This window comes from Gossypium arboreum, chromosome 7 (assembly GCF_025698485.1).
Source record: "Gossypium arboreum isolate Shixiya-1 chromosome 7, ASM2569848v2, whole genome shotgun sequence".
In the NCBI taxonomy this organism is placed as follows: Eukaryota; Viridiplantae; Streptophyta; class Magnoliopsida; order Malvales; family Malvaceae; genus Gossypium; species Gossypium arboreum.
The window spans coordinates 102735532-102761072 of NC_069076.1; the positions used below are offsets into that span (position 1 = coordinate 102735532).

Below are 25541 nucleotides of genomic sequence, written 5' to 3' on the forward strand. Positions count from 1 at the left end.
CATTTCAAATAAGCTAAAAGCACGGCATCATGTCTACCTTCATTTATTTATATCAGTCTTTGATTAATTGCTTGGGCCAAGGACTTTTGATCAAGAGCATTTAAGATATATTTCCTCATACCATTTAAGATGATTGCTTTTTTTTTTGACCTCTCCACCACCTTTGTATGATTTATGTCATACTTAAAACATCTTATCTTAAGCATTTGTTCGTATGAACTCGTTTTGAGATACATTAAGGTAACGTAGAAATGAAAGTTAATGTCATAGGTTTGAGAATTATTTGGACTACTAACATACAAGAGTATGTTCACAGATACTTAACTGAAATACCAAATGGAACTCTTATAGTGAGTCATCTTCAGTGTATTTGTTCTTGTAACAAGTACCTACATATTGTCCTCAAGTATCCTATACTTTAATTTATGAGACCAATTGGGTACATGGACACTTAACATGTGCCTACCTTTGAGTAGTGTTGATGTCTTGTCTGGACAACAAAATGGCTAAAAACAAATTAAGAATAATGACTTTGATGCATAGGTGTCTCATAATTGTATCTCCTTAAAATTATTTACAAATTTTTGTGTGTTCTACGAAGCTTATTTATACAAGTGATTGGTCGAGATGTGTATCTTAGGTTTGATAGGAATGTGCCTCCAACTTCCTTTTCTTTTTTTTTGTCATCCGACTATCATTAGGTGCTTTTATTGAATTTTGACAACTATTTGTTATCCACTCATCTCGTGTCATTTGTGGGATTTAGACCTTTTGGTCAACTAATTATCTTTGGACTTTCAACATGATAGTCAATACAAGTTCTGTGTTTTAATTGATACCAAGTAGTTTAAGTTTATTTTAATAAAGCATTCAATATATTTCGATTTGTTTGGTCAATATTAACTTATATTGATATGTATAGGCACTTATCAATTGGTATAAGATTTTAATTTTTTATCTTTAACTTTTTTATATAATTAAATTTAAAAATAACTTTAGTTATTTAATTAAATTATTAAACTTAATTAATAATTTTAAAATTTATATTTATATATAAATATGTATGTAATTAAGGTATAATTATATATAATTTATATAAAATATTTAGAAAATATGGAAAAAGAAATATAAAAATTAGATTAATAACAGAAACTTAAAACTGGATAAAAAATCTTAGAATTAAATGGAGCGTTACCAAAATTTAAATAAAAAATAAAGATAAAATAAAATCAGATTAAAAATTAACTGAAATTTTGAAAAAGTGATATGAAATATATAAAACGAGATTAAAAATTGAATATAATTTGATCAAAAAGGCAAATGTAATTTACTCTAAACTTAATACCGATGTCTCTAAACGAAACAAATAGATCATAAAATCAAAACCCTTTCCCCTAACTCTCTCTTCCTCTTTGTCTCTCGCCCCCTTTTTTTCTTCTCTCAGAGGAATTCCGATGGAAGACGACGATGAGTTCGGAGATCTATACACCGACGTTCTCAAGCCTTTCTCTTCCGCTGCTCCGCCACCGCTTCAGCCTTCTACACCCACCCATTTCCACCGTCCGATTGATTCCAATCCTCAATCTCAGGGTGGCGACGACGATGATATCCTCTTCGGGCCCTCACGTTCGATTCCGGACACTCAAAACCTAGCGCCGTTGAAGTTTCATCCTGTTCTTCCTCCTGCTGTTGCCGCTGCACCAGCTCTGGGTTCGATCCCTAATTCAGCTCCTGAACCAATGGTTTTGGATTCTGGAAAAGAGGTTGTATTTGATATTGAAGAAGGGGGTAGTAAAGAGATTGAGGACTCAGGCTTGGATGACCCGATAATCCCGGGTTTAACCGATTCGGTTCGCCAGGAAGATTCTGGAAGGAACGATGACGGAGGCGATGGTGGACTTAGAGGCAGCGGCCAAGTGGAAGCGGAAGCGGAAGCGGAAGCGGACGGAGAAGGGGATGATTGGGATAGTGACAGTGACGATGATCTACAGATAGTGTTAAACGACAACAACCACGGGCCTATGGCTATGGAAAGAGGAGTGATTGGGGAAGATGACGACGATGACGAAGATGGGGACCCGCTTGTGATAGTGGCTGATGCAGATGCAAACCAAGGGATGGAGGAGCAGGACTGGGGTGAAGAAGGAGGGCAGACTGCTGATGGGGATAGGAAAGAAGGGGGAGAAGTAGGGAAGGTTAGCACTGCTGGCAGTGGAGGAGGGGGCGTGGTTGCACCAAAAATTGGGTACAGCAGTCATGGTTTCCATCCGTTTCATTCTCAGTTTAAGGTCAGTGTGTTATCATGTTGATGCTGCTGTTGCTGAACTAAACAATATGGAAATCTTTAGAAAAAAATTGGGTTTTTGTTTGTCATGTGCCCCAATCATTTGATGAATGATGAGGATTTCTTTAGTGATTGGTTTGGAAACTTTGTACAGAACCGAATGATAAATAAAAGTCATATTTTAAAAATAAAAATCTGTGGCCAAGTGGCAAGGTTTTGGGTGGAAATTATATTTCGATGTTTTTTGCTTTGATATCATGTTTGAATATTGAAGATTCTAAATTGCAGTCAGAAATCATTATGTTCATCCACGAACTGAGCCTTCATCTTTTGGCCAGCCTTTGATGGCACTTGTGGTAGGCTCAAAAGCATGAGCTTTACTTGAAATCTCACTGATTTCAAGGGGCAAATTTTCCGTGAACTGTTGACTAATGCAACACTGACTTTTAGGTTGTAAGAAAGGGTGATATGAACCGGCAATCCCTGATCCTAAACATCACGTGATAGTTAAAAAAAATGTTTTGGTCATAACTTTTGATTTTCAAATGTTCTGTTGCTCATTAGTTAATGGTTTCAATAGCAAAACCTTTGTGGACTTGCTACTAAACTACAAATACAGTTAATGCATTTGTTGGCATACTTTCTGAAGATATATCTATCTTTTGCTTGTCTTCTAAGCCAATAATTCTTGGTAGCAGCTGTTGAAAATGAACAGTTATGGTCAGAACACTTTTTATTTATAACTTTGTCAAGTAATTTTTGCTCAAAAGCAAATTAGATGCTTCTGAAAAGTAAAAGTGTAAAAAACCTGTTGATAAAAGAGATGTAACTATAGGGGATAACATTATAGTTGAGGGCATGATGGTTCTGTTTCTTGAAATGTAAGCTAGATCAATGACGAACGTTCGATGAAATTTTTTCTTTTCATACTTGTTCCAAACTAGTTTCAAATAGAAGTTGATTTGACTTACCTAACCTTTGTCATTGGGCATAAATGTCAAGTTATTTCCAGCTTGAGATTCTTATTATAATTGATATTTTGGTTTCAGTGTATGTGCCCTTTGCTTTTTGTTTGTATATCTTGTCGTGCTTGCTATAAAGAGATTCTGGTTTAGCAATCTATTTACAATAAAATTAGCGTTTGGTTACATGATGCTATTGTTGGTATTTTTCTTGAATGTGTTATTGAATGGAAAGTTTATAGCAATCTCTTTTACATGTCAAGGTTCTGATCATCTGTTGTGTACTGCACTTTTTATAGTAGACTGAAAAAAAAATTGCTGGATGATAACCACATTTCTTTTTTATGGGTTTATGCTATTTTTTAACTATAGTCCTGATTGATGATGCGATCTATTTTCTGCTTCATGCAGTATGTAAGACCTGGTGCAGCACCAATGCCGGGAGCCACTGCCGGTGGTCCTGGAGGAGCTCCAGGTCAGGTTCGTCAAGGTATGAGTGCTATGGTTGGTCGTGGTAGAGGTGATTGGAGGCCATCTGGAATGAAAGCTGGTCCTTCTATGCAAAAAGGTTTCCATCCTAATTTCGGAATGCCTGGTTGGGGTAACAATACGGCAGGGCGAGGTTTTGGTGGCGGACTGGATTTTACACTTCCTTCTCACAAGTAATTACTCATTTTTCTAAAACTATGTTATTATTTATCATTAGTTGTAGTGTAAATTTTATGCATTGTATACTAAATCCATTTAATTTTGGCTTGTAGAAGCTGAATATGGAGATAAATTGCTTATTGCAGGATAATTTTGTCTTCTGCCAGAATTTGTTGTATTTCATTCTTCAAATATCATTTGCAAACTCTTTAAATTCTTTGCTTGTTTTGCCTGACAATTTTTTTATTCCCTATGTGAATCCAGGACAATATTTGATGTTGACATTGACAGTTTTGAAGAAAAGCCGTGGAAATATCCTGGTGTTGATCTTTCAGACTTCTTTAATTTCGGTCTAAATGAGGAGAGCTGGAAAGATTATTGCAAACAACTGGTAATTACTACAGTGATTCTTTATATTTAATTCTTGTGGGAACTAAGATCTTGGAATATTGAATGTTGAAATCTTGTAGGAACAACGTCGCTTGGAGACAACCATGCAAAGCAAGATTCGTGTTTATGAAAGTGGGCGAACAGAGCAGGTAATTAGGTGCTTATGCATATCTGAAAAAGTGTTTCCCTTTGATTGTTGAGTATTTGGATTAACGCCATGATTTCTGCTGTTCTGCTATTGCTAATATGGGTAAAATTGTCTTGGTTTCTTCTAGGATTATGATCCAGATTTGCCTCCAGAATTGGCGGCAGCAACTGGGCAAGAGATTTCAGTTGATACTGCTAATCTTGGAAGGTCAAATGGTGGACAAAATGACTTGACAAAAGGAACTGCCCGAGTGCGACCACCTCTAGTAAGCTTCAGTTACCTGCTCCACAGTAGATATGCTATAGTTTAAAAGTCATCTCTTAGATGTCCGGTCTTCTACCATGCTTTTATTTTCTCCTTAAATACTTGTACTCTTAAGTCTTATGATATGTGCTAGATCTTTGTCTATTTCTTCTCTTCTATTGCTAGTCCAATATTTATCTTCCTAGGAATGTAATTAACAGTTCCATTTATTATAGACCTTTGTGCTATTCCATTTATCTGTTTGAGAACTTAATTTTTATTTACTGTACCAGCCAACTGGTAGAGCAATACAGGTCGAGGGAGGTTCTGGGGAACGCCTTCCCTCCATTGATACTCGGCCACCTCGTATCCGTGATTCAGATGCAATTATTGAGGTTAACAGTGAAACCTTGTTTCAATTGCACTTACTCCAAGTCTTATTTTGCATCTATGTGCTGCTTTTGCCAAAAAAAATTAACTCTTAATTGTGTATACAGATTGTTTGTCAGGATACTCTAGACGATGATTCCTCCACTGGCAATGCTGTTGAAGACCGAACAGAAAATGATATGCCAAGGGAGGATCTTAGAGGAGATCTTGCATCTGAAGCTGCTATTGTGCATGAAGATACTGAATATGTTAATGGTTTTCCAGATGCTTATAGCAGTCGAAAGAGGGAGCTAGTTGAAAGAACAATGAACTCTGTTCGGACTAATGTTCCTGAAGATGATAGCATTTTGCCCATATGTGGGGAAACATCACGCTCATATGGTCCTGGATTTAGGAGCCAGAGTCCAATGTATCATAATGGAAACTTCGGCAGTCCTCGTGATGAGAGGTATTAATCTTTTATTAATTTATTGTCATTTCATTTGGCTTAATAATATTAGATAATAATCTATTGTGTTGCTTTTTTGTGATTCTGCACTGCTTCACGTAGCATGATGTTGTCTGCTTCAAACATGACCTGACATGTGCTTAGTTCTGGTTCTGTTCTGATTTGTTTACTTTTCTGTTTGCATAATTCATGTGGAAAAATGTAAGCAAGATATAGTTGGGATAAACTGATTATTCATTACAATGGAATGGATAAGTTGCTATGTTAATTGTTAAGAAGTACGCCTAAACCTTCTTTCTCATGCCCTGAGAAGCTATGGATGAACTTGATGGATGTTGCGATTTGTCAAAAATGATAATGGGTTAGTTTTTATTTATCTGAAGGGAAATGGAAAATAAATGGGAATCAAAATGTCTATAACGTAAACTGATGTCATTGTGGAATCAAAATTGTCCTATGTAAACTGATATCATTGTGCGGTTTTCATCATAGTTGGTTTTCTTTAAGCAGACATGTTACTCTCTAGAATGTTGTGCTGTGATGGGAAATTATTTGCGTTGATGTTATCACTGACGCTTTCTTGTTTGCTAATGAGCCGATTACATGGTTGAATTCCATGCCTTCATAATCAATCTAATAATTTGGAAGTGAGAGATAGAAGCTGGTGTGAAAGGCTGCATTTGACTTTTAGCAAGGATTTCTTCATTGTCTTTGTTTAGTTTTATGGTTTCCATTAGCTTGAAGTCTTAGTTTGTTAGTTAGGTGGTCATGCTACATATGCATGGATAAGTGCCACTAACTCTCTTCTTCATGCAGGCATAGGCAGGGAAGAGCACGTGAGAGATCCCCTCACATGACACCTAGTCGAGGTAAATGGGACAAGTTAAGTGATACCCATTCCCATGAGGAGGAATCTGTTGAAAGCATGGGTCACAAATCTCCTCTCCCCGTTAAGGATGACGTTGATGATGAGCTTGAGCCAGCTGATAGAAGCCCTGTTACAGAAAAGGATGAGCAGATAAATGACCCCCGTAAAGATGAGAGTCCACATGATCCTAAGAAAAATGAAGAAGTAAGTTCTCAAGTAGAGCAACAGAAGCTTCAAGAACTAGAAGGTGGTGAGGACTTCATGGCTGCAAGAATCAGTGAAAATAGCGAAGCAAGATCTGGCAGCAGCAGAGATGATCAGAAATGGCGAGATGGTGCTGATGATGAAGTTGTTCAAGGTGGACGTTCTTCTCGCATCCCGATTGTCAAGAAGCATATGGATGAACATGATCAGAATTTCCGGAGAAAAGATCGTGATGCGAGATGTGAGTTTGAAAGAAGCGAGATTGTAGGTAAACCAGGAGAAGATTCTTACCCTGTTAGAGACTACGACACTAGCTCACCACATAGTTTGCACATCAAAACGGAGGGTTTGGATAGGCGAAGGGAGAGCGACAATATTGATGTTACATGGCAACAGAGAGAAGATGATTTTTACAGCAAAAAAAGTAGAACTGAGGACATGAGGAAGAGAGAGCGTGATGAAATGGGTTCTAGGAACAGGGCTAAGGTCCGAGAAAGTGAGAGGAGTGACAGAGATGATTATCCACATTCTAGAAAACAGTTGGATAATGGCATTTATAAAGTTCATCATGATAAGGATGCCAGTGCAAGACATAGGGAAAGAGATGATAATTTGAAGAGTAGGTATGAAGCAGCAGATGATTACCACAGCAAAAGAAGGAAAGATGAGGAGTATGTCAGGAGAGACATCGCAGACAAAGAGGAGACCTTGCATGGAAACAGAGAATCCAGCAGCAGTCGCAGAAAGCGAGAAAGGGATGAAATTTTAGACCCGCGTAAGAGAGTTGAGCAACAAAGAATTAGAGACACTTTTGATCATCATTCAGTTCGGCACAAAGACGAGATTTGGTTGCATAGAGAGAGGGTTGAGAGGCAGCGGGAGAGGGATGACTGGAATAGGCTAAAACAATCGCATGATGAAAGTTTATCAAAACGGGAGAGAGAAGAAGGACGAGGTCCAGTGAGGAGTGGACGTGGTTCAGAAGACAAAGCATGGGTTGGCCATAACAGGGCAAAGGATGAACATAAAGTTTCTGGAAAAGAATACCAACTCAAAGAGACAGCGCGCCACAGTGAGCTGGTGAAGAGAAGGGATCGGAATGATGATGAAAGTTTCTCACGTCATAGGGGACGTGAAGATTCGAATGCACGTGGACACCAATTTAGCAATGATGAGAGAAAATCCAGGCAGGAAAGGTCAAGCACTCGGAGTGACCAAGTTGTCAATGCTTCAGATAGCCAAAGGGGGCATGAGAAGAAACATAAAGAAAACACTAGGAAGAATAGAGAATCGGAAGGTGGAGATCCAATCAGTTTGGGCTCTGCCAAGAGAAACCAGGAAGATTTAAGTGGTCACTACAATGAAACGGTATGTTTCATAGACTCTAGGAGATAATGTTTCTTTAATAAGGAGAAAAATACCACGGCAATTTTCTCAGAATGAGCCAATACATGTGCATACTTATATATGAAGATAATCTTCTATTGAAGTTGATTCAGTTTCTTCAAAATTAGAGATTCTGGTTTTGATTACTTGATTGTGATGTCTTTAAAGCATTTTAAAATCAGTATACACATGCATGCATATCTGTTAAGAGTTTGGAGAACTGTGTTGTTGGCTGCTCACTTCTTGTGTCCCAGATATTTACCTTAGATTGAGAGTAATTTAAAAGTTAAAACTCCATAATTCATGAATCTTTTCTGCTAGGAATACGATTCGTCATTAAGGTAGGTACCGTTTCAGGAGCAGTGCCCCCCTTCCCCAGCTTCTCAAATTCTGGTCCTATTCATGTTCTGGTGATTTACTGTGTAGTGTTTGGCCTCTCTTTGATAGCTTATTGTCTATTTTCTTATAATGCCCCAAGCAGAACACATCATTCCATCTGAATTCCTATGATCATGCAATCAGTTTGGGCAGCAATTTCAGCATGCAATGTTTATAATTTACTGCTATTTATAAAGCTTGGCGCATTGGACGTGAATTTTTCTGTTCATTGATTAGCAACTTCTCTTTGCCATAGTATTTGGCTGTCACCGCTTGTCATTTTTGAGGCTTGCTAAGTGATTTCTGTGGTTCTGCTGTTTGGCTATGAATTTTATAATCTATTTAGTTGCATTAAGGCTTTGTTTGGAATTAGGGAGGGGGATGGGAGAAGACCTTCCAACTTTTCATTTCTTAAAACCCTCCAGATAAAGGGGATTTTGAGGGGAAGGATTCCTCGGTAAATCTCCTTCTACTGTATAAACAAATTTACTCTTCTTTTAACATTTCATTTTATTATGTAAAGGTTTCACTTTTTGAAAGAAAATGGTAAGTTATCATTGACAATAAGCTTGATTTTGGGTACATGATTTAAATCGAAGCACTTTGGTTTTTAGACTTTTCCTGTGCCATCATAAATACATTGTATTCAATTGCATTTTTTAGTAGGTTGTTAACCATGGCGTCCCTTCTCAATTAAATGATGGAATTGCCATGCTGCATAACGCATCTATTTACATTGTTTTTTTGACCATCTGTTAACTTTGTTGTTATAATAACGGGTATAATTGTTTTGTGTCATTATTATTATTACATTTTTGCTTGGTTAGGGTTTGAGAAGTGTTGAGAAGAACGAGAATCCAGTTCATTATAACTCTTCCAAAAAACACAGAGACGATCCTTCTTCAGATGATGAACAGCAAGAGTCAAAACGGGGGCGCTCCAAATTGGAACGTTGGACAAGCCATAAGGAAAGGGATTACAGTATCAATAGCAAGTCATCTGCTTCCTCAAAGTTCAAGGAGATTGAGAAGATTGATAATGTGGATGCTGCAGAATCAAACAAAACTCTAGATGAACCTGGTAAATTGGTCGAGCCTGCTGAGAACCATCACCCTTTGTCTGACAATAAAACTGCTGGTGCGCCAGAAACGAAGGAGACCGATACAAGGCCATTGGACGACCGGCATCTTGACACTGTCGAGAAACTGAAGAAGCGAAGTGAGAGATTCAAACTTCCAATGCCCAAGGAAAAAGATGCCATGGCAATAAAGAAAATGGAGAGCGAGGCATTGCCTTCGGCCAAGAATGAAACTCCTGCAGATTCCGAAGTTAAGCCGGAGAGACCAGCCCGAAAACGAAGGTGGATCAGCAAGTAATAGTGGAATAAGGAAGCCCACATTGTTGCTGTGCTGCAAGGTCTTTAATTATTGGACCCCAAAGGTCCTGCCATAAGGGTTCCTGAAATGTTCATGTACTATTAATACGTTCATATCACGTTTGAGATTGTAACAGTGCCCGCCGCCATGTACTTTTTTCTCTCAATACTACGTGTATATACTAGAGAATGTAACATTGAATTAGTCATAAGTGGTGGCACATATTCCATTTACTGTTAATTTGGGATGTATTGATCAGAGTTGGTGACAGGGTCCTTTTGGGCCTATGTAGAAGTTGACGGCAACAGAGCAGGAACTTGTTTTCTTTGCCTACACCATTGGTGCTAACCAGCAAGTAGATGAGATACTTTGCTTTTGCCATGGCTATAGAGAAAGGTGGGATGGATGAGAGAGCTTGGCTCCTTTATTTGTATACCCATGGTTGATTAAATTTTATCAATATCTTCGTTTTTTTTTTACATTAAAAAATGGGTACCCTGATAGAGAATGTAGATCTTGAAACTCGAATTATTGAATTTCCTTCAAGTGTTGTATCAGTTGCCAATAGAGAAAGGACAAATGAACTGACTATAAGTGTTTTATTAACTGATAAGCTTTTTAATTTCTTTGTCCTGACATAAATTATTATGGCATTAATTGCGTCTTTTAGTGGAATAATTGTACCATGTGACAAGCTTAGCATCAGGAATCAAAGCTAAAACAAATGTAACTGTCAGATCTCAGATATGGGCTTTGCTCTTATGTTTATTATTATAACTCGATAGGTCGATCGATCTATCTATCAATCAATCAGAGCAATAGAATTTGCAGAGGTAGAAATGGAGAGATCAACAACATCGTGGCTTCGTACTTTGGGTATTCAGCTATCGCTTTGCTTTGCTCTCTACATTGTTCTCAACTTGGGTCAGCCTCAAAAGTTGGTTTACAACGATAATGGTAGCCCCTTTGACCTGTACTTTATCAGTGTTAGAGGTGGCTTTAGATCACTTCAAGAACAGACCCATCTTCTCAAACTGGTTAGTTCCTCTGTTTCTTTCCTCTTTCCTCTGTTTTCGCTTTCGTTTTCGTCTTATTTTCTCGTCCAAGTTTCTATCCCGATGGAGAATTCAAAAATTGTCAAGTCACTTCTGGGTTTGTTTCTTTGGGCACAAGAGTAATTATGGAGTTGATGAGTGTTGAATTTCAATAAGAAGAATAGAAAACAGGAGTTTTGGCTTTTCTATATCTTAAGCTGTAATGTTTATAGCGGAAAGAGTATTTACGATGAATAATCAAACAGGGATTTTGATGCTGAATCAGTGGTTGTGGGTGGCCTTCTCATGTTTTTCGTTCCGTTTACCTGATTTTCTTTCTTTTGATCATAAAAGTGGTACTTATTGATCATGGGACCTGGTGCTTGTCAAGTTGTTTATGATTACTCAACCAATTGAACCAACCCATGTTGGCTTTAATTCCCTATTTTTATTCTCTCTATCTGATATGATTGAATCAAATTATAATTGGTGGTTGCATCAGAGCATTTGTTGTGTTAATTTCCTGGTTTGACTAAATTTATTGTCCTTGATAAAGATGGGGTATGTGGCCAAAGCTTATGATTTGAAGTTTGTGGTGAATATTAGCGAGCTTGGTGAGGACGATCCACTCATGCAGAACGTAAGTCCTCTCTGCATTTTCTCCATATACAGTGAAATTTGTTTTCAATAAGATTAATATACAAATTGTTTCTGGCTTGGTTTCCATACTAATGAATCTAAATATATGCTTTGCAGGTGACCAGGCTCTCTCCCTTATTGAATGTCCCCTGGTATACAATCCCCTTGCTAATCAAGTCTTTCACTTGGTTGCATAAGCATATTTGCATTCATCTGCCAGCGTTGCTTCAGTGAATAGTTATGGATAATGGTGCTTGTAGGTATACCACTGGAGGTTCTAAACATGATGGATTCGGTTGCTTTCTCCATCAGGTCAAACTACCCCATGGGAGAATGTTAGATATTCTCAGTTTGAATACTGCTTCATTGCAGGTGGTTACTTGTTTGTCAGATCCAGCGTTTAAATTCTTTGTTCACTGAGAGTATGATAAGATGTAAAAAGAAAATACTACTAAGTACTAACCCCTGCACCATCACTTAGTATACCGAGTTTGGTGGCCCTTATGTCATTATCATTAGTTGTTTAACCTACTTTTCTATTATAGTTCTTGGTTTTAAACCTTATAGATTGGCTATCTGGCTATTACCATGGTCAGAGGCCCTACATGTTAGAGCTTGAGTATGATTACTGAAGTGTACTTTCAAGAAATTATTCACTTGCTTTCTGTCTTATTTATGAGCATGAATATTTGTGTTAATGATCTGTCTTCTTTCCTCTAATTTGGGCTCATTATGAAACTGTAAGGACACAGTGGTTGTGGAATCACCGAGTGGCAAGAGGGGCAATTTGTCAAATTGGCTGACAAGGACATTAAAAGCAACCACAAGTGACTGGTAAATGAGACTATATCTTCGTGGCTGGTCATGCTTCAGTCTTGCAGTAGTCTACTTAACTTAGCTTTGACAAGTTTTCTGATCTCAGTGATAATAGTATAGATCAGAACTGAAATATAGTCTCAGCTGAGTTAGCACCTGTTGTTTAAGTTAGAGATCTTGCATTTCTTGTTCTGTGGCAATTGTTCAGCCTGCCTGCTGAAGTTAAAACTTCAAGAAATACTCTAAATTTTCATGGCTTGGACTGCTTTTTCCCACAACAAGTTGCTTCTTTGGGTTTCAGTTTCTTATTATTAAATGCTTGTAGATTTCCATCCGTAACAGTAGTTAAGGATTTGAGATCTATGAATCCAGGCGCATGGTAGTTGGATTCCACCCATTGGTTGCATGTAAAGAGAATGAGGAAGAATTTACTGCAAAACTGATTAATGAGCCTCTACACCATATATTCGTGAAGTTCGGAGTGGTGAGGCTTATTCAAATTCAGTATTATGAACTCCACCATCCCCATAAAAATTGAATGGATTTACCAAAAAAACATTGATTTTCATTCACCATGACATTTCTGGTAATCTTGATGCTTAGACTGACTCAAATTTTTGTGCTTGTGTCTAGAATGTTTACCTAAGCCAGCAAGGTTGCTGTAGCTATGCCCTTCAAGATAATGTTGCTTATATAGGTAACCCAGGTTTGATTAAAGAGAACTCCCGTTTGGGTTCTGGCAATGGAAGATACCGAATTGGAACGTGAGTTATATTCTCGAAAACCTCATGCCAATCCTGTTTTCTATTTCGAATATTAATTTGAGACGAACATTTTTGTCTTTCTGTTTCTCAGAGAAATGACTAATGGGTTTCTTCTCCATAGACTCGGCTCACTGGAGATGGTAAGTACTCTATTCATTTTCAATTGATCATAGTGTATGCCCGAAGAAACTTATAGGTTCTTTGAACTTCAAAATCACCCATTAATATTGGTATTAGGCATTGGATGTCTAAATCTTTTCTTCTTGCCTGCAACTTTCCATCATTCTATGTCAGGTGACCTACTTTGTTACCTCAGCAGGGGAGATCGTCAAAAAAATTGTAGTTCAACAAAGGGGCAGACAGGTCATGTAAAAATAAATGTTTGAATCCAGTACTTATTTGCTTCCAGTATTTCCATTTCGTTTGAGCTTCTTCTCTTGGTTGTCCTTCAATTCTTCAACAATTCCTGTAGAAGACATTCAATGTACAGTAAATTTACCTTTTGGTTGTCATTGTTCAGCTTGTTCCTACATGTAAGTTAGCAGTAGCAAGATTTTGTTTTAGAACTCAGAACTGTTAAATGTACTACAGTGAAACCATTGGCGAAAATTGTCTTTCTTGCAGCTACAGGCCTTGTTCCTTTACCTGTCTTGAAAAGAGGAGAATCTGAGTCTCACCATTTCCAACCCCTTCTCCCTATTTTCTTTCTGTGTTTGGTTTGTGTGTTTTCTCGCTGGTGAAGGATACCCAGCGGCATATTTTAGAATCTGAACCTTCATTGTAACTAAACTGAACCACTATTTGCCCTTTTTCTTTCGCAGTTGAAAACTTTGTTTATCAATTTCAATGCATCATTCATAGTAAACGAAGGTAAGTAAATTTATTTTTAGACATTTATTGACAGTACAAAGAATTATTCACTGTCTGCATTAAACATTAACCAAATAACAAGATATTTTCAATTATAATATATTTGTTAAATTTTAAAAGGTTCATGGGCAGAATTTGATTCATTTTGCTCAATAAGTTATATTTATAGTTCATGGACAGCCCAACCTTGCTTTTAATTTGACTGCAGCTCCACCTTTAAATGTATGAAAATGGAAGGTTTAAATCTGTGAGATCCTATACTCTTCTAAAATTTACTTCATATTATTTTAATTTTAACTAAAAGTTTTATTTCCTTCATTCCGTGTTGTTAAATCGTTGATGTTTAAACCATCAACGTTTATTATTGTTTAATTTTGGTTTACTTTAAAAGTATAATAAATAATTTTTAAATAAAATTATAAAAATATTTTCTTTTTAAAAGATAAAAAATTTATGAAAAAGAATTTAAAAGTCATTTTAAAATTTCTAAATTTATGAAAAAATTAAAAAATGATTTTTAAAAGGAAATATGTTAGTTGCCCTTTGAACGGTAAATAAAGGTATTGATGGGCTGGGTAGTCCGTTCATCTCAATCAATCCAACCATGGCTCAACTTGACTTTCTCCATTTTATTTTTAATAATAAATTTTAAAATATTTTATATTAATATTTATTTATTATAATTAAATTTAAATAAGAAAGAATTGTAGATTGAGTTTTAGCTCTATTGACATTGATATTGTTGTTAGTGTAGGAGAATGTAGATTTTAGTGTACTGATACATTATCTTCCTATTTAAAAGTTAGGGAGAAGTTACGAGGTATGTAAAAATCAGGGCTAAAAATTTTATTTACCTTTTTCATAATTTCATAATCTCGCAAAATTAGATGAAGGGATCAAAAATTGTAAATAAAACAATACAGGATTAAATTTTAAGTTTTAAAAGAATACAAACACCTCTTACAAATTTAAACCAAAATTGAACTGCCATTGTGCAAGATTCTTGTGGAACAAAATAGATCAACGGTCTTGATCTATCAAACTTCCTCCAAACCGATATAATTAACAATAATGTTAGTCCCTCTTTTATGCTGAAATCTAAATCTAAATATTTGCATTTAATTAACATAAATTGGGTATTCTACTTTTACAATGTTATTAATAGGACTAAATTGGCAACAATATTAGTTACTATATTAAAGTGATCACGTAAAATTTTAAACTATATTTCAATTACACAATCAAAATTACATAGTTAGCCATATTCAACTAGTAATAAATTTTCATATCAATCAAATTCTTAGGATTATTTTAGAAAATCAAAATAATCAATTTAACTGCAGTAATTAATAAAGTTATCAATTTGAAACTATTAATAGTATCATCAAAAGGATCAAATTATACCAAATTAAAATAGATAAATTAAATTTTAAATATTAAATAATATAGGGACTAAAATTACAATTAAATCAAATTAAAATCGCGGCAGCCAAGGCGATTGCAAAGAATCATAAAAAGAAAACTGAAAAATCATCGACTCTCCTTTCTTACGAATCCAGACACGAAAAATAAAAACATTTTCTTTCCCTTTTTGCAGAGAGATAGATAAAGAAAAAAGATCTTTTTTCAAAAAAAAATTGTGGGTTAGGGGAAATTGAGAGAGAAAGAGAAAGATGAAGATCACGGCGTTATTGATGTTGAAGTGCATGCCGGAAGGAGCCGATCCGATAATTCTAGCCAATGCTTGCGATGTGAGCCATTTCGGTTTCTTCCAAAGGTCAAGCGTTCGGGAGTTTATCGTCTTTGTTTCTCGAACCGTCGCCAAACGAACCCCTCCCGGTCAGCGCCAGTCCGTCCAGCACGAAGGTCCGTCCACTTCGAACCATTCTTAATTTTGTGTTTTAGGATAATGTTGTTATCGTCGATTACCAATATATGTGGTAGTTGGATCAAGAACATCGTGTTTGGATCTTTTGTTTTCTATCTTGTCTTAGATTGCGATCTTTTTTGAATTTTCGATTTTACGAGTAAAACGAATATCATGATTCATTTGCGTTTTCTCTCGATTAATAAAGATTTCTCACGTTATGGGGTGATCTTTATGTTTTTATTAACTTCGTTTCTATTTTAGGTTTGAGAAGATGATTTGGTTGATCATGACGAGACTATGAGAAATTATGATTAATAATTTATTTATTGGTTTGGTGATGTTATTGTAGAGTACAAGGTACATTCTTACAACAGAAATGGACTTTGTGCAATTGGATTTATGGATGATCACTACCCTGTTCGAAGTGCTTTTTCGCTTCTCAACCAGGTAATTGAATTCTCTGTGTCATGATTTGTCTTAAGCTTCAATATCATCCAATCTTACTGGCTGCAATATTGGTGTTTTCAGTTGTTTGCATCTAGTTTTCTTAGTACAATTTTATAGGGTGTCATAGCCCGAGACTGTGATTATAGCAGGAAATGAAGAGAAAGCAAAAGAGAGAAGAACAATATATGAAAGAGAGAAAGGATACTTTCATTCATGATTAGAACTGTTTACATGAATATATGAATAGAGACTAGATTACTGTAAAATTAGCTAATTTATAGGAGCAATAATGTAATTATTGACAGTTGTCCTATTTACAACAGGAGCTTCAAATTCTAGATATTGGCCTAATTCCAGCTCAGTAACCACTGCTTCTTTCCTCATTCTGATCCCTCTGGCTGATACTTTGCCTACCAGCTCTCAGCTTGTACTCTAGCTATCAAATATTAGCTCCCTTGCAGCTCCATTAGCTTCCATCTTCCCAGCTCTTTGCTTCTCTTCGTTTCCTGGCTCAGCCTTCAGCTTATTCTCATTTCTCAGCAGTTCCAAGATTAAGTCTAGGCTCAGTCTCATTTTCCAGCTCAATTCCGGGCTTAACCAGATCCTTTGTTTCACGTGGAACCTTATCAGCAGGCTCTACTCTTAAATTTATCACACAGATTTTTTGCACACTGTTTTGTTTCAAGAGATATACAGAAATAGCAATAATAGCTAAAATTTTCCTTCAAATACTACCTTTTGATTGGTTCCCACTGTTAACTTAAGTTTATGCTTGTTGCTTGCCACATATGTTGGGTATGGTTATCCTTTTTGATTCATGGTTAGCTGGATAGGGGTTCGGTTTCCTTCTCTTTGAACCTGATAGTGATAACCAGATGGATTGGTGGAGGTAGATGTGTGTATTGACACTAAAAGTTTAAGATGATGTCAAGAGTCCAGGTCACATATCATCACATTTGGTATGCATTACTTTTATTGTTCTTTGTTTTGGTGTTGTGAAATATATCTGCGAGGTTGTATCCCCTTTGGTTTCTTTGAAGAAATTCAAATAGTAATGTTTGGCAGGTGATAGATGAATATCAGAAAAACTTTGGGGAATCATGGAGAACTGCACAAGCTGATAGCACTGAACCTTGGCCCTATTTGGATAATGCTTTGACCAAATATCAGGTGTCTCTTTTGTTTCTCGTGCATTTCTGCTGTGTTTTAATGTGATGTGTAATTATAATTTTCAAATTAATTTCACAATTTATTTTCAGAGCATGTTACCAGGAGCTTTATAGGAGTTACATTTAGAAAACCTTCCATAACCCTCTTTCTGTTTTCAGGACCCTGCAGAGGCAGATAAATTATTGAAAATTCTGAGGGAGTTGGATGAAACTAAAATCATCCTTGTAAGTATTTTGCTGTTTTTGTGCAAAAATATGACAATTTTGTGTGCTTTCCTTTTAGCTTTCAGCTACCGTACTATGCAATCCTCAGCTTCAATTATCATTTCGTTGCTATTCATATTTGAAAGTTTTTTTCCTTTATTGTCATGAATGATATCATTTCAATAGAAAGACTTTTAATTCATAGTGAACTAGTATATATTTTTCTTTAATGTTGTGATTCAATGATAACGATTCCAAAGGAAGATTTGTTTCTAAAGAACAAATTAGTAATGATCATTGTGGGATTAACTGGGGGTGATGTTTGGAAACTGATTTTGTAGCTTTTCATTTGGATCTTATAAATTATTTCTCCTTCGTATTCTGCTGTCAGGAAATGACTGGAAAAGTGGTTTGCTGATATACTTGTGGCCTATTGTCATTGTTGGGAGAGAAGTGTTGTGAAATATTCAAGTTTAGATCATATGAACTGCCAAGTGGCTAGTTAGAAAAGACGAAAAGGTCAATGGTTACTGACAACTAAAGTGAATTTAGGTTCCATTGTTTGCATACAATTTGTTCAAATTAGTTCATACCTCCTAATAGTTGGCTGTAAATTCCTTGTGGAATTGATTTCAGGTCCATCAAGAAATGGTGTCTTGGTTTGATATGTTGGGCACATCAAGCACTTAATAAGTGTCATCTCTTTGTTTTCTTACCATGTTCTCAACTTGAACATTATAAAGGAATAATTGTTAGCTAATGGTTTATGTTTTCTATTAAACTTTTGCCATTTAAAATGCAACTTGAAGAAATCTTGAAAGTTTTAGCATGCTTGTGTTAGCATTTTGATTGATTATTAATTCTTCTTTCACTCATAGAAATGATTATTTTTTGATGCAGCATCAAACTATTGATAGTGTGCTTGCACGAGGTGAGAAGCTGGACAGTTTAGTTGAGAAGAGTTCAGATCTGAGTGCGGCATCTCAGGTACATGCGCAAGACAATATATTCCTATATGCGAGGCTTATATTTCTTATTATTCCTTTTTATTAATCGTTACTATTCTAATGGTAGTCACTTTGAATTTATCTCCTCTCCCTTTCTCATTTGTGCCCTTTTAGAGATTATTATCGTCTTTACTACAAGGTAAATTGATATCATTATGTCAAGTCCAGCATACTCTGATTATGTCTTCAAATTGTCCTAAATATCGTGGGTTTATGACAACAATGCTCATATCCATCCTTTTTATTAAAACTGTGACATCTTCATCTGAATTGAACAACCAAATGTAATTGCTAACATGAAACCTATTTTGGTTATTGAAACAGATGTTCTACAGTCAGGCTAAGAAAACCAATCAATGTTGTAGTATACTGTAAACCTTGTAGAGAAAAACAGCTATGCAGTGATGTTAGCATCTGAAGCTGGTGGTAACTGTTATTTGTTTATATGGTTTTTCCTGCAGTTCTTATGTTGTGATGATACAACATAACTTTGCTTCTAATAAAAATATGAAGGGGTTGGCGATGTTGTTTTGTGTTGGTACTAAAGATAGATAGACGTTATTGAAATTTACTTGAAGTGAACTACTTTTTTAAGAAAATTATTATTGCCTGGATTTAGTTTTAAATAAGCGACCGGTATCTCTCGATGTGCACCTCCAAAGTCTTTTTTCTGTGCTCCATTTTCCTTATAAAAAAGATTAAATAAAAGTTTTTGAAACTAAACAAAAATTTTTCTATTTTCAATTTTTAAAATTAATATAATATTTCCTTTCAACTTTTAAAATTATTTTGAAACTAATATATAATGTTTTTGTTTTCACCTCTTTTTAGGTTAAATTATGCTATTAATCTTAAAAATGTGGATTTATTTTTATATTTTAATTTGATCATTTTAGTATTTATGTTTTTTTAAATTTTAAAATTTTAGTTATCATCGACTAATAACTATTAAATTCATTCAATTAAATTTTATTATTTTTATAATGTGATAAATATATTATTATGTATGTAATATCATATTATTTTTGTTATTTTCATATATTTTTCACTAAAAATTTAATTAATAAATTAACTATTATTATTTGTATCAAGATTAAAATTTAAAATTTAAAAATATAAAACTTAAATATAACCCTTTTATTTTCAGGTAATTTTACGTTAACAAGTAAAAAAAATAAAAAAAATATGATGGGATATTAATATGATTAATGATTCATGAATGGCTGTAACGCATGGTATAAGTGTTCCCCGCCATAAAACAAAGGTTGGTTTCGCGCGAAGAGAGAGAAGCAGAAGCTGTGTGGTCCACAGTCAGTCCACAGCTCCCCCGTCCTATGTAGTAGATAGATAGATAAGCATTCAGTCACATCATATCTGAGAGAGTGGCAGAGGATCAATATCCATCAATACACATGTTCCACTAAAACTGTACTTCAGGTATGGATATAACAATACACAAGCTTACATTCATACAACAATGTCTCTCTTTAGGACACTACCACTAGCACAAGATGAGAATCGACTTCAATAAAAAAAGACAAACTGGATTTTGATGCCAATATATTTATTTTTGTACACTTCACCATGATTCATCTTTTCCTACTTCCCGAACAGGGATTTTATCCACCAGAACCCTTTCTCTTGGGGGACATGCTCTCCTTCTGGTGTAGAATCACTTTGTGGTGTCTTATGCAGTTTGCTCACATCATACCCCAAGTCTTTAGCCTTCTGCTCCAACATGTTGTAGATTTCTTCATCCATATGTTTCTGCCTGCATAATATCTGCGACAAATATAACCCACAATTATAACTACTGCATACTAGAAAGAGCGATTGAAAGGGTTAATAAAGGCATAATAATAGTACCCAAAGGTACTTCTTGGTAGGACCACCAACAAGAACATATTGATAATCCTCATCAATGTATAAAACCCAGTAATCCCCAGTAACAGGAATGATAGGCAAGAAAGGAGGAACGTAGAATTTGACTTTGAGCTTGGCTTCGTCACTCTTGGGATCAGCCTTGTAGGCGGTGCCTTCTATGGAATCTTTCTTGCCATTAACAAAAGTCTCATTAAGCACATGCACCGTCCCATCTTCCTTCAGAGTGTAAAAAGCGCTGGTGTTCTCCCCCTTCTTAGGTTGAAAGAAAGATGGGAAGGAAGCTATCTCGTACCACTTTCCCATGTATCTTTGGATGTCCAAGTTCTTCACCACTTCCATTGTTTGAGGTTTGTGAGAGGAGTGATTTCTTTTGTTGGGCTTAAGATAGTTTATAATCTGGTTTCAGTTGAATATAAGGGAAAATAAGGATTTAATATTTACAATGGGGTAAGTATTGAATGAAACGTGGACGAGTAAGGACCACACATGTGAAGAAGGTGTGAATGCAAGAAGCTACTACATGCACATGGGAGCTTCTGGGCCGTTTATGGGAAGTGGGAACAGGGTATGGCCTTATGGGGTCGTTTTGTTGTGATGCTGAGAGTGAGAGATTGCAAGAAAGGTAACTTAGACAGGAAGTAAAAGGACAATAATGAACTGACTAAGAAATGGTTAGAACAGTCCAATTAGACCATTTCATTAGAGGAAGGAAAGAGACAAATGAGTTGCTTGTACAGCAATCAAACCAATAATTGAAACACCAAATGAATTGATTTTCTAGAAAAATTGATATTAATATTTTAGTGTTTGGATGGTGGTAAAACATTTTATATATGTGTATGTATGTATATATTTTTTATATGTAAAATTTATTTTCATTTATTTTTACACAGAGAAATAAAAACGCAATTCAACAAGAATTAAAGAGAAGGAAAAAAGAATGGATGAAGCACATCCTATTCATCATTTACGTTATTACTATCATATAATATCTACTTGTTGGAAGCTGGCTGGAGTTGGATAAATGTACACCAATTCCATTGATGGCCACGGGTGGGTGAATCTTGTATGCATTGCCCTTGTGTTAAACCAAGTCCCTGGTTCAGGCTTCACCACATTCACAGTGCCATTTTGCTTTCCATCATTGATGCATGGGCTAACGCTATCTCATACTATCTTCCCATATACCTTTCCATGTCCCCATTCCTTCACTACTTGCATTCCCTTTTAGTTTACAATTTTTTTTTACCACAGATTTTTTTTTATTTATCATTTTTGGTTCATTGGCGAATCTTCTTAAATGAAATGAGGGAGAGTAACCATGTAGCATGTGTATGTTATGGTTTAAATAAATCCAAACTTAGCGTTAAAACTTTAGAGATGATGATGTTAGGAGGGATGGTCACGAATTTTCGAAAAAATTATTAATCTCAATGAACTATAATACGAACATGATTGATATCATAATAAAAAAAAAATCAAAATTACCTATTTTTTATAGTTTCATAATTGTTGAATAACATCTTAATTGAACTATTATAAGGTCAAATAAAATGGAATTCCAAATATGACAAATTATTGTTTTGTCATAAAAGTGAACACTTCCTTCAACACATTGCAACAACTTCAAATATTTTAACATTGCTCAATATTTTCCTTTGTAAAGCCATAATTTTAATAGTACATAGTACTAAAATATTTATTATGATAAACTTTTATTTAAAATATTATATTATATAATACAGATCAAAATATTATTATCCATTTTAACTTTAATAAATATTTTTTGAATTATTTTATTATAGATTCGATTATATCTGTTCTTTTTAACACAATGTTAGAACTATTCATAATTTCTTCCTAACTCATAAATAGGAGGATAATGTGTTTTAGCATACTCAAACCCATATATTCTCCTACATTGACAAGAATATTCATACCAATCGAGTTAATACTTAATCGACAACCTTAATAAATGTTAAAATACCATCAAATTAGTTAAATTACAATTAGGATGTTTACAAATCAAACCTTAATTAATTTAAATAGAAATAAATAAAAAGAGTTAAAATATATAATATGTTAAAATTTAATTATTTATTTCAGGTTTTTCAATTTTTCTTATGATTTTTCAACTTTTTTTTCAAAATTTTAATTATTTTCATGTAATTTAATTAAAGTTAAATTAAGGTAGAGAAGATATTATATATAGATGAGTGTATAGTACCATTTGTATTTTCTTATGAACAGTAAAAACAAATTACATCATATTAATGACTTAATCACACCACGGATTTTATCTTGTTGAAGATCCCTCATGACCTCATTAGGAGGCACATCAAATTTTTGTAAGCTCAACTTCCATGCAAGACAAATCTTAGTCAAACAGTTCGCAATTAAATTTGATTCTCTGGATACCACTCTGATCCTCCATTGTATTTTAAAATATATGATCCTTTAAACATTTGAATAATTTAATGATGTAACTCTATTTTATTAATGTCTAAAAATTAAATATTTTAAGATAATCTTAATTTAAGTAATCCCGTATTTATTACACCGATTAAATATAATCAATACCAGAATAAATGTTTTCAACATATAAGCAAAAATTAATGAATGGAAATATGACTATCATCGTGGCCACCTCATTACTACCAAGAAGATATTTACGCAAGTTGTTTACGATGCATACAAAATATATTTTTATTTATTAAATATAAAAGATATTTAAATTAAATTAATAAACACATTTAATAGAAATATAAAAGAAAAATTGGTTGAAATCGAGAATCATGTACCTGCAAGAAGGGCTTCATCCAAAATATTTTTCATGAAATTTCATAATGAAATAAAAATATATATTTCAAAATTTTTTAAAATACTGTTTTTATGTATATTATAGATAATAATTTTAGAGAAATAAAAGTGCCACAATTTTATATTGATTAAAGAACACTCTAATAAATTACACTTACACTATAAATAAATATCAAAATTTTCACTATTTTGTTCAGCTCTTTAGAATTTTTTTTTTCCATTTGATGAAATTAACGAAAGATTACTTATAATTTAAAATTATTTATATATATATCTCAATATTTTTACGAGCATTTTAAAGTTTTCTCATTTAAAGAAATTCTTAAAAGAGAATTTATAGTTTAAAGTTATTTATATATAATATGATATGTATTACATGAAAAAGAGAAACATTAATGTTTAAAGAAAGGAGTATTGGTTTGGAAATAACCTATAACTCGGGCATTCTAATATAGTAATAAGTTTTTTTTGGAATTAGAACAATGTGTTATTGCACATTGAAAATAATTAGTCAATTTACTTTTTGTTCAAACTGTTGTCTAAACAGATTCTCCAGATATGAAATTGAACAAGATAGAGAACAACAATGAAACAATGCATATAAGGAAAAATAAACACACAATGTTTGTTAACGCAATTCAAAAACGTTCTTACTCTACAAAGTCTTGCCTAATAATAAATGATTTATTCAACAATTGATCCAACCACCTATTGGCTAAAGTCCAATCTACCCTTACAAAAGAAGCAACCGCATCTCAACTTGTTACAACCACTCACTCAAATGCCTTACTTACAAATAGTTTAAACTATCACAAGCAATGCCTACGAAATGAGTGCAAGAATACAAAAGAAAATCAATAGAAAGTAAACCGGCATATTAGCACAACACTCTTCAAAAAGATGCAACTTCAGCATACGAACTGCTACCTATTTATAAGCCAAATAAGGCAGCCACCCAAATCGAATTTCGTAGAGATAAAATCATCCTTAATAACATAACAATCCTTGATAAATAAACTCCAAATTTTATCCCTAAGATAAAGCCTGGTAAACCAATTAATCATTGGCTCATAAATCACCAAGGATTAAAAGAATAAATATAAGTCTTAATTGATAAAGCATGTTGATCTTAATCTTCCTCAAACAATTACACACTAGAGCTTGAGATAAACTAAAACATGTCATAGGATTTATCTGCTTATGATAAAAACACATATGAAGGTCTAAGTAAAAAATGCCATCATCTAATGACACTTAAGACTGTCGAAAAAAATCTATTTGGATAGATATTTTAAAAAAGTTGTCTAAACAAGGATTGAAACATCAACATTGACCAACTCTGGTCCTAACACACACATCCAATGCAATACTAAGTTTGTTTTAAATGTTAGGCAATTTATTTTAAGTATCGTTCTAATACAGTACTAATTTTGTTTTACATGTTTAACTGTTAGGCAGTTTGTCTTAAATGTTAGGCTGGAACTATTAGGCTAGAACTATATGTTTTAAATGTTGTCTTAAATAATGCTTCAAATGTTAGGTTGGAATTGTTAAGCTAGAACTAAATTAAGTTTGTTTTAGAATAGGAATGATGTGTGAATGGAGTAAGGTTGGCGTCTATAGTATACAGGATGTATCTTGAGAATAGTATTTTTTTTTATCGTTTTTCTTTTTATTTTTAAGTGATTTTTGTTATTATTCAAAATTTTCTCTTCAAAAAAACAAACTTTGTATTTTTTCTTGGGAATAGGGAAAGTTTTGTGGAAACACATTGCCTTTCAAGTTTGTAGATAAAAAATTTCCACATAATAATTAAGAATAGTTATTTGAAAATACTTAACATATATATTTAATATAATAAGGTACAAAAGAATGTAATGATTGCAAGTGGCTATTTTATTTTTTTATGTAATTTCTATATTTTTATTTTATTATTCATTATTTATTAGGTTAGATTTTTAAAATTTTCATTATCTATTGGTTGTATTTATATGGTAATAATAATTTTCAAAACAGAGAAATAAAAGCGTCATAAATTTTATATTGACTAAAGAACACTCTAATAGCTCACCCTAAACTATTAATAAGTGTATATTTTCTCACTATTTTTATAGGCTTTTTAAAAAATTTCATTTGAAGGAATTAATGAGAAAAAGCTTATAATTTAAAGTTATTTATATATACGTCATTATTTTTATGAGCATTTTATAGTTTCTTCATTTGAAAAAATCTAGAGAGATCTTATTGTTAAAAGTTATTTATATATATTATGATATATATTATATGAAAGAG

General features: G+C 34.0%; 4 protein-coding genes across 5 annotated transcripts; 3 read left to right on the top strand and 1 right to left on the bottom strand.

Annotated features, from left to right (window-relative positions):
• Positions 1–1295: 1295 nt before the first annotated feature.
• On the top strand, positions 1296–9965 carry LOC108489320 (FIP1[V]-like protein). The gene is made up of 9 exons (XM_017793776.2): positions 1296–2288; positions 3658–3908; positions 4159–4285; positions 4365–4433; positions 4560–4697; positions 4969–5070; positions 5173–5513; positions 6330–7953; positions 9177–9965. The coding sequence occupies exons 1-9, from the start codon at positions 1455–1457 to the stop codon at positions 9723–9725; spliced, it is 4035 nt and encodes a 1344-aa protein (XP_017649265.1). The 5' UTR covers positions 1296–1454; the 3' UTR covers positions 9726–9965.
• Positions 9966–10426: 461 nt separating this feature from the next.
• LOC108489326 (uncharacterized) lies at positions 10427–13819 on the top strand. Of its 2 annotated transcripts, XR_001871950.2 has the most exons (10): positions 10427–10762; positions 11316–11399; positions 11516–11550; positions 11659–11770; positions 12144–12232; positions 12587–12698; positions 12848–12978; positions 13070–13118; positions 13273–13511; positions 13603–13819. XR_001871950.2 is itself a non-coding variant. In XM_017793789.2 (9 exons), the coding sequence occupies exons 1-9, from the start codon at positions 10565–10567 to the stop codon at positions 13348–13350; spliced, it is 888 nt and encodes a 295-aa protein (XP_017649278.1). In that variant the 5' UTR covers positions 10427–10564; the 3' UTR covers positions 13351–13587. The 2 variants fall into 2 exon arrangements, 1 of the variants encoding a protein (XP_017649278.1); XM_017793789.2 differs by lacking the exon at positions 13603–13819 and having other exon boundaries at positions 13273–13587.
• A 1476-nt stretch (positions 13820–15295) lies between these two features.
• LOC108471536 (VAMP-like protein YKT61) lies at positions 15296–19144 on the top strand. The gene is made up of 6 exons (XM_017773140.2): positions 15296–15714; positions 16068–16165; positions 17231–17335; positions 17494–17559; positions 18439–18525; positions 18870–19144. Exons 1-6 carry the CDS (start codon positions 15522–15524, stop codon positions 18918–18920), a joined length of 600 nt encoding a protein of 199 aa, XP_017628629.1. The 5' UTR covers positions 15296–15521; the 3' UTR covers positions 18921–19144.
• An 816-nt stretch (positions 19145–19960) lies between these two features.
• Positions 19961–20866, bottom strand: LOC108467191 (temperature-induced lipocalin-1). Its single transcript, XM_017767758.2, has 2 exons — positions 20412–20866; positions 19961–20327 (listed from the first exon to the last, which is right to left on the bottom strand). The coding sequence occupies exons 1-2, from the start codon at positions 20766–20768 to the stop codon at positions 20145–20147; spliced, it is 540 nt and encodes a 179-aa protein (XP_017623247.1). The 5' UTR covers positions 20769–20866; the 3' UTR covers positions 19961–20144.
• Positions 20867–25541: the final 4675 nt, after the last annotated feature.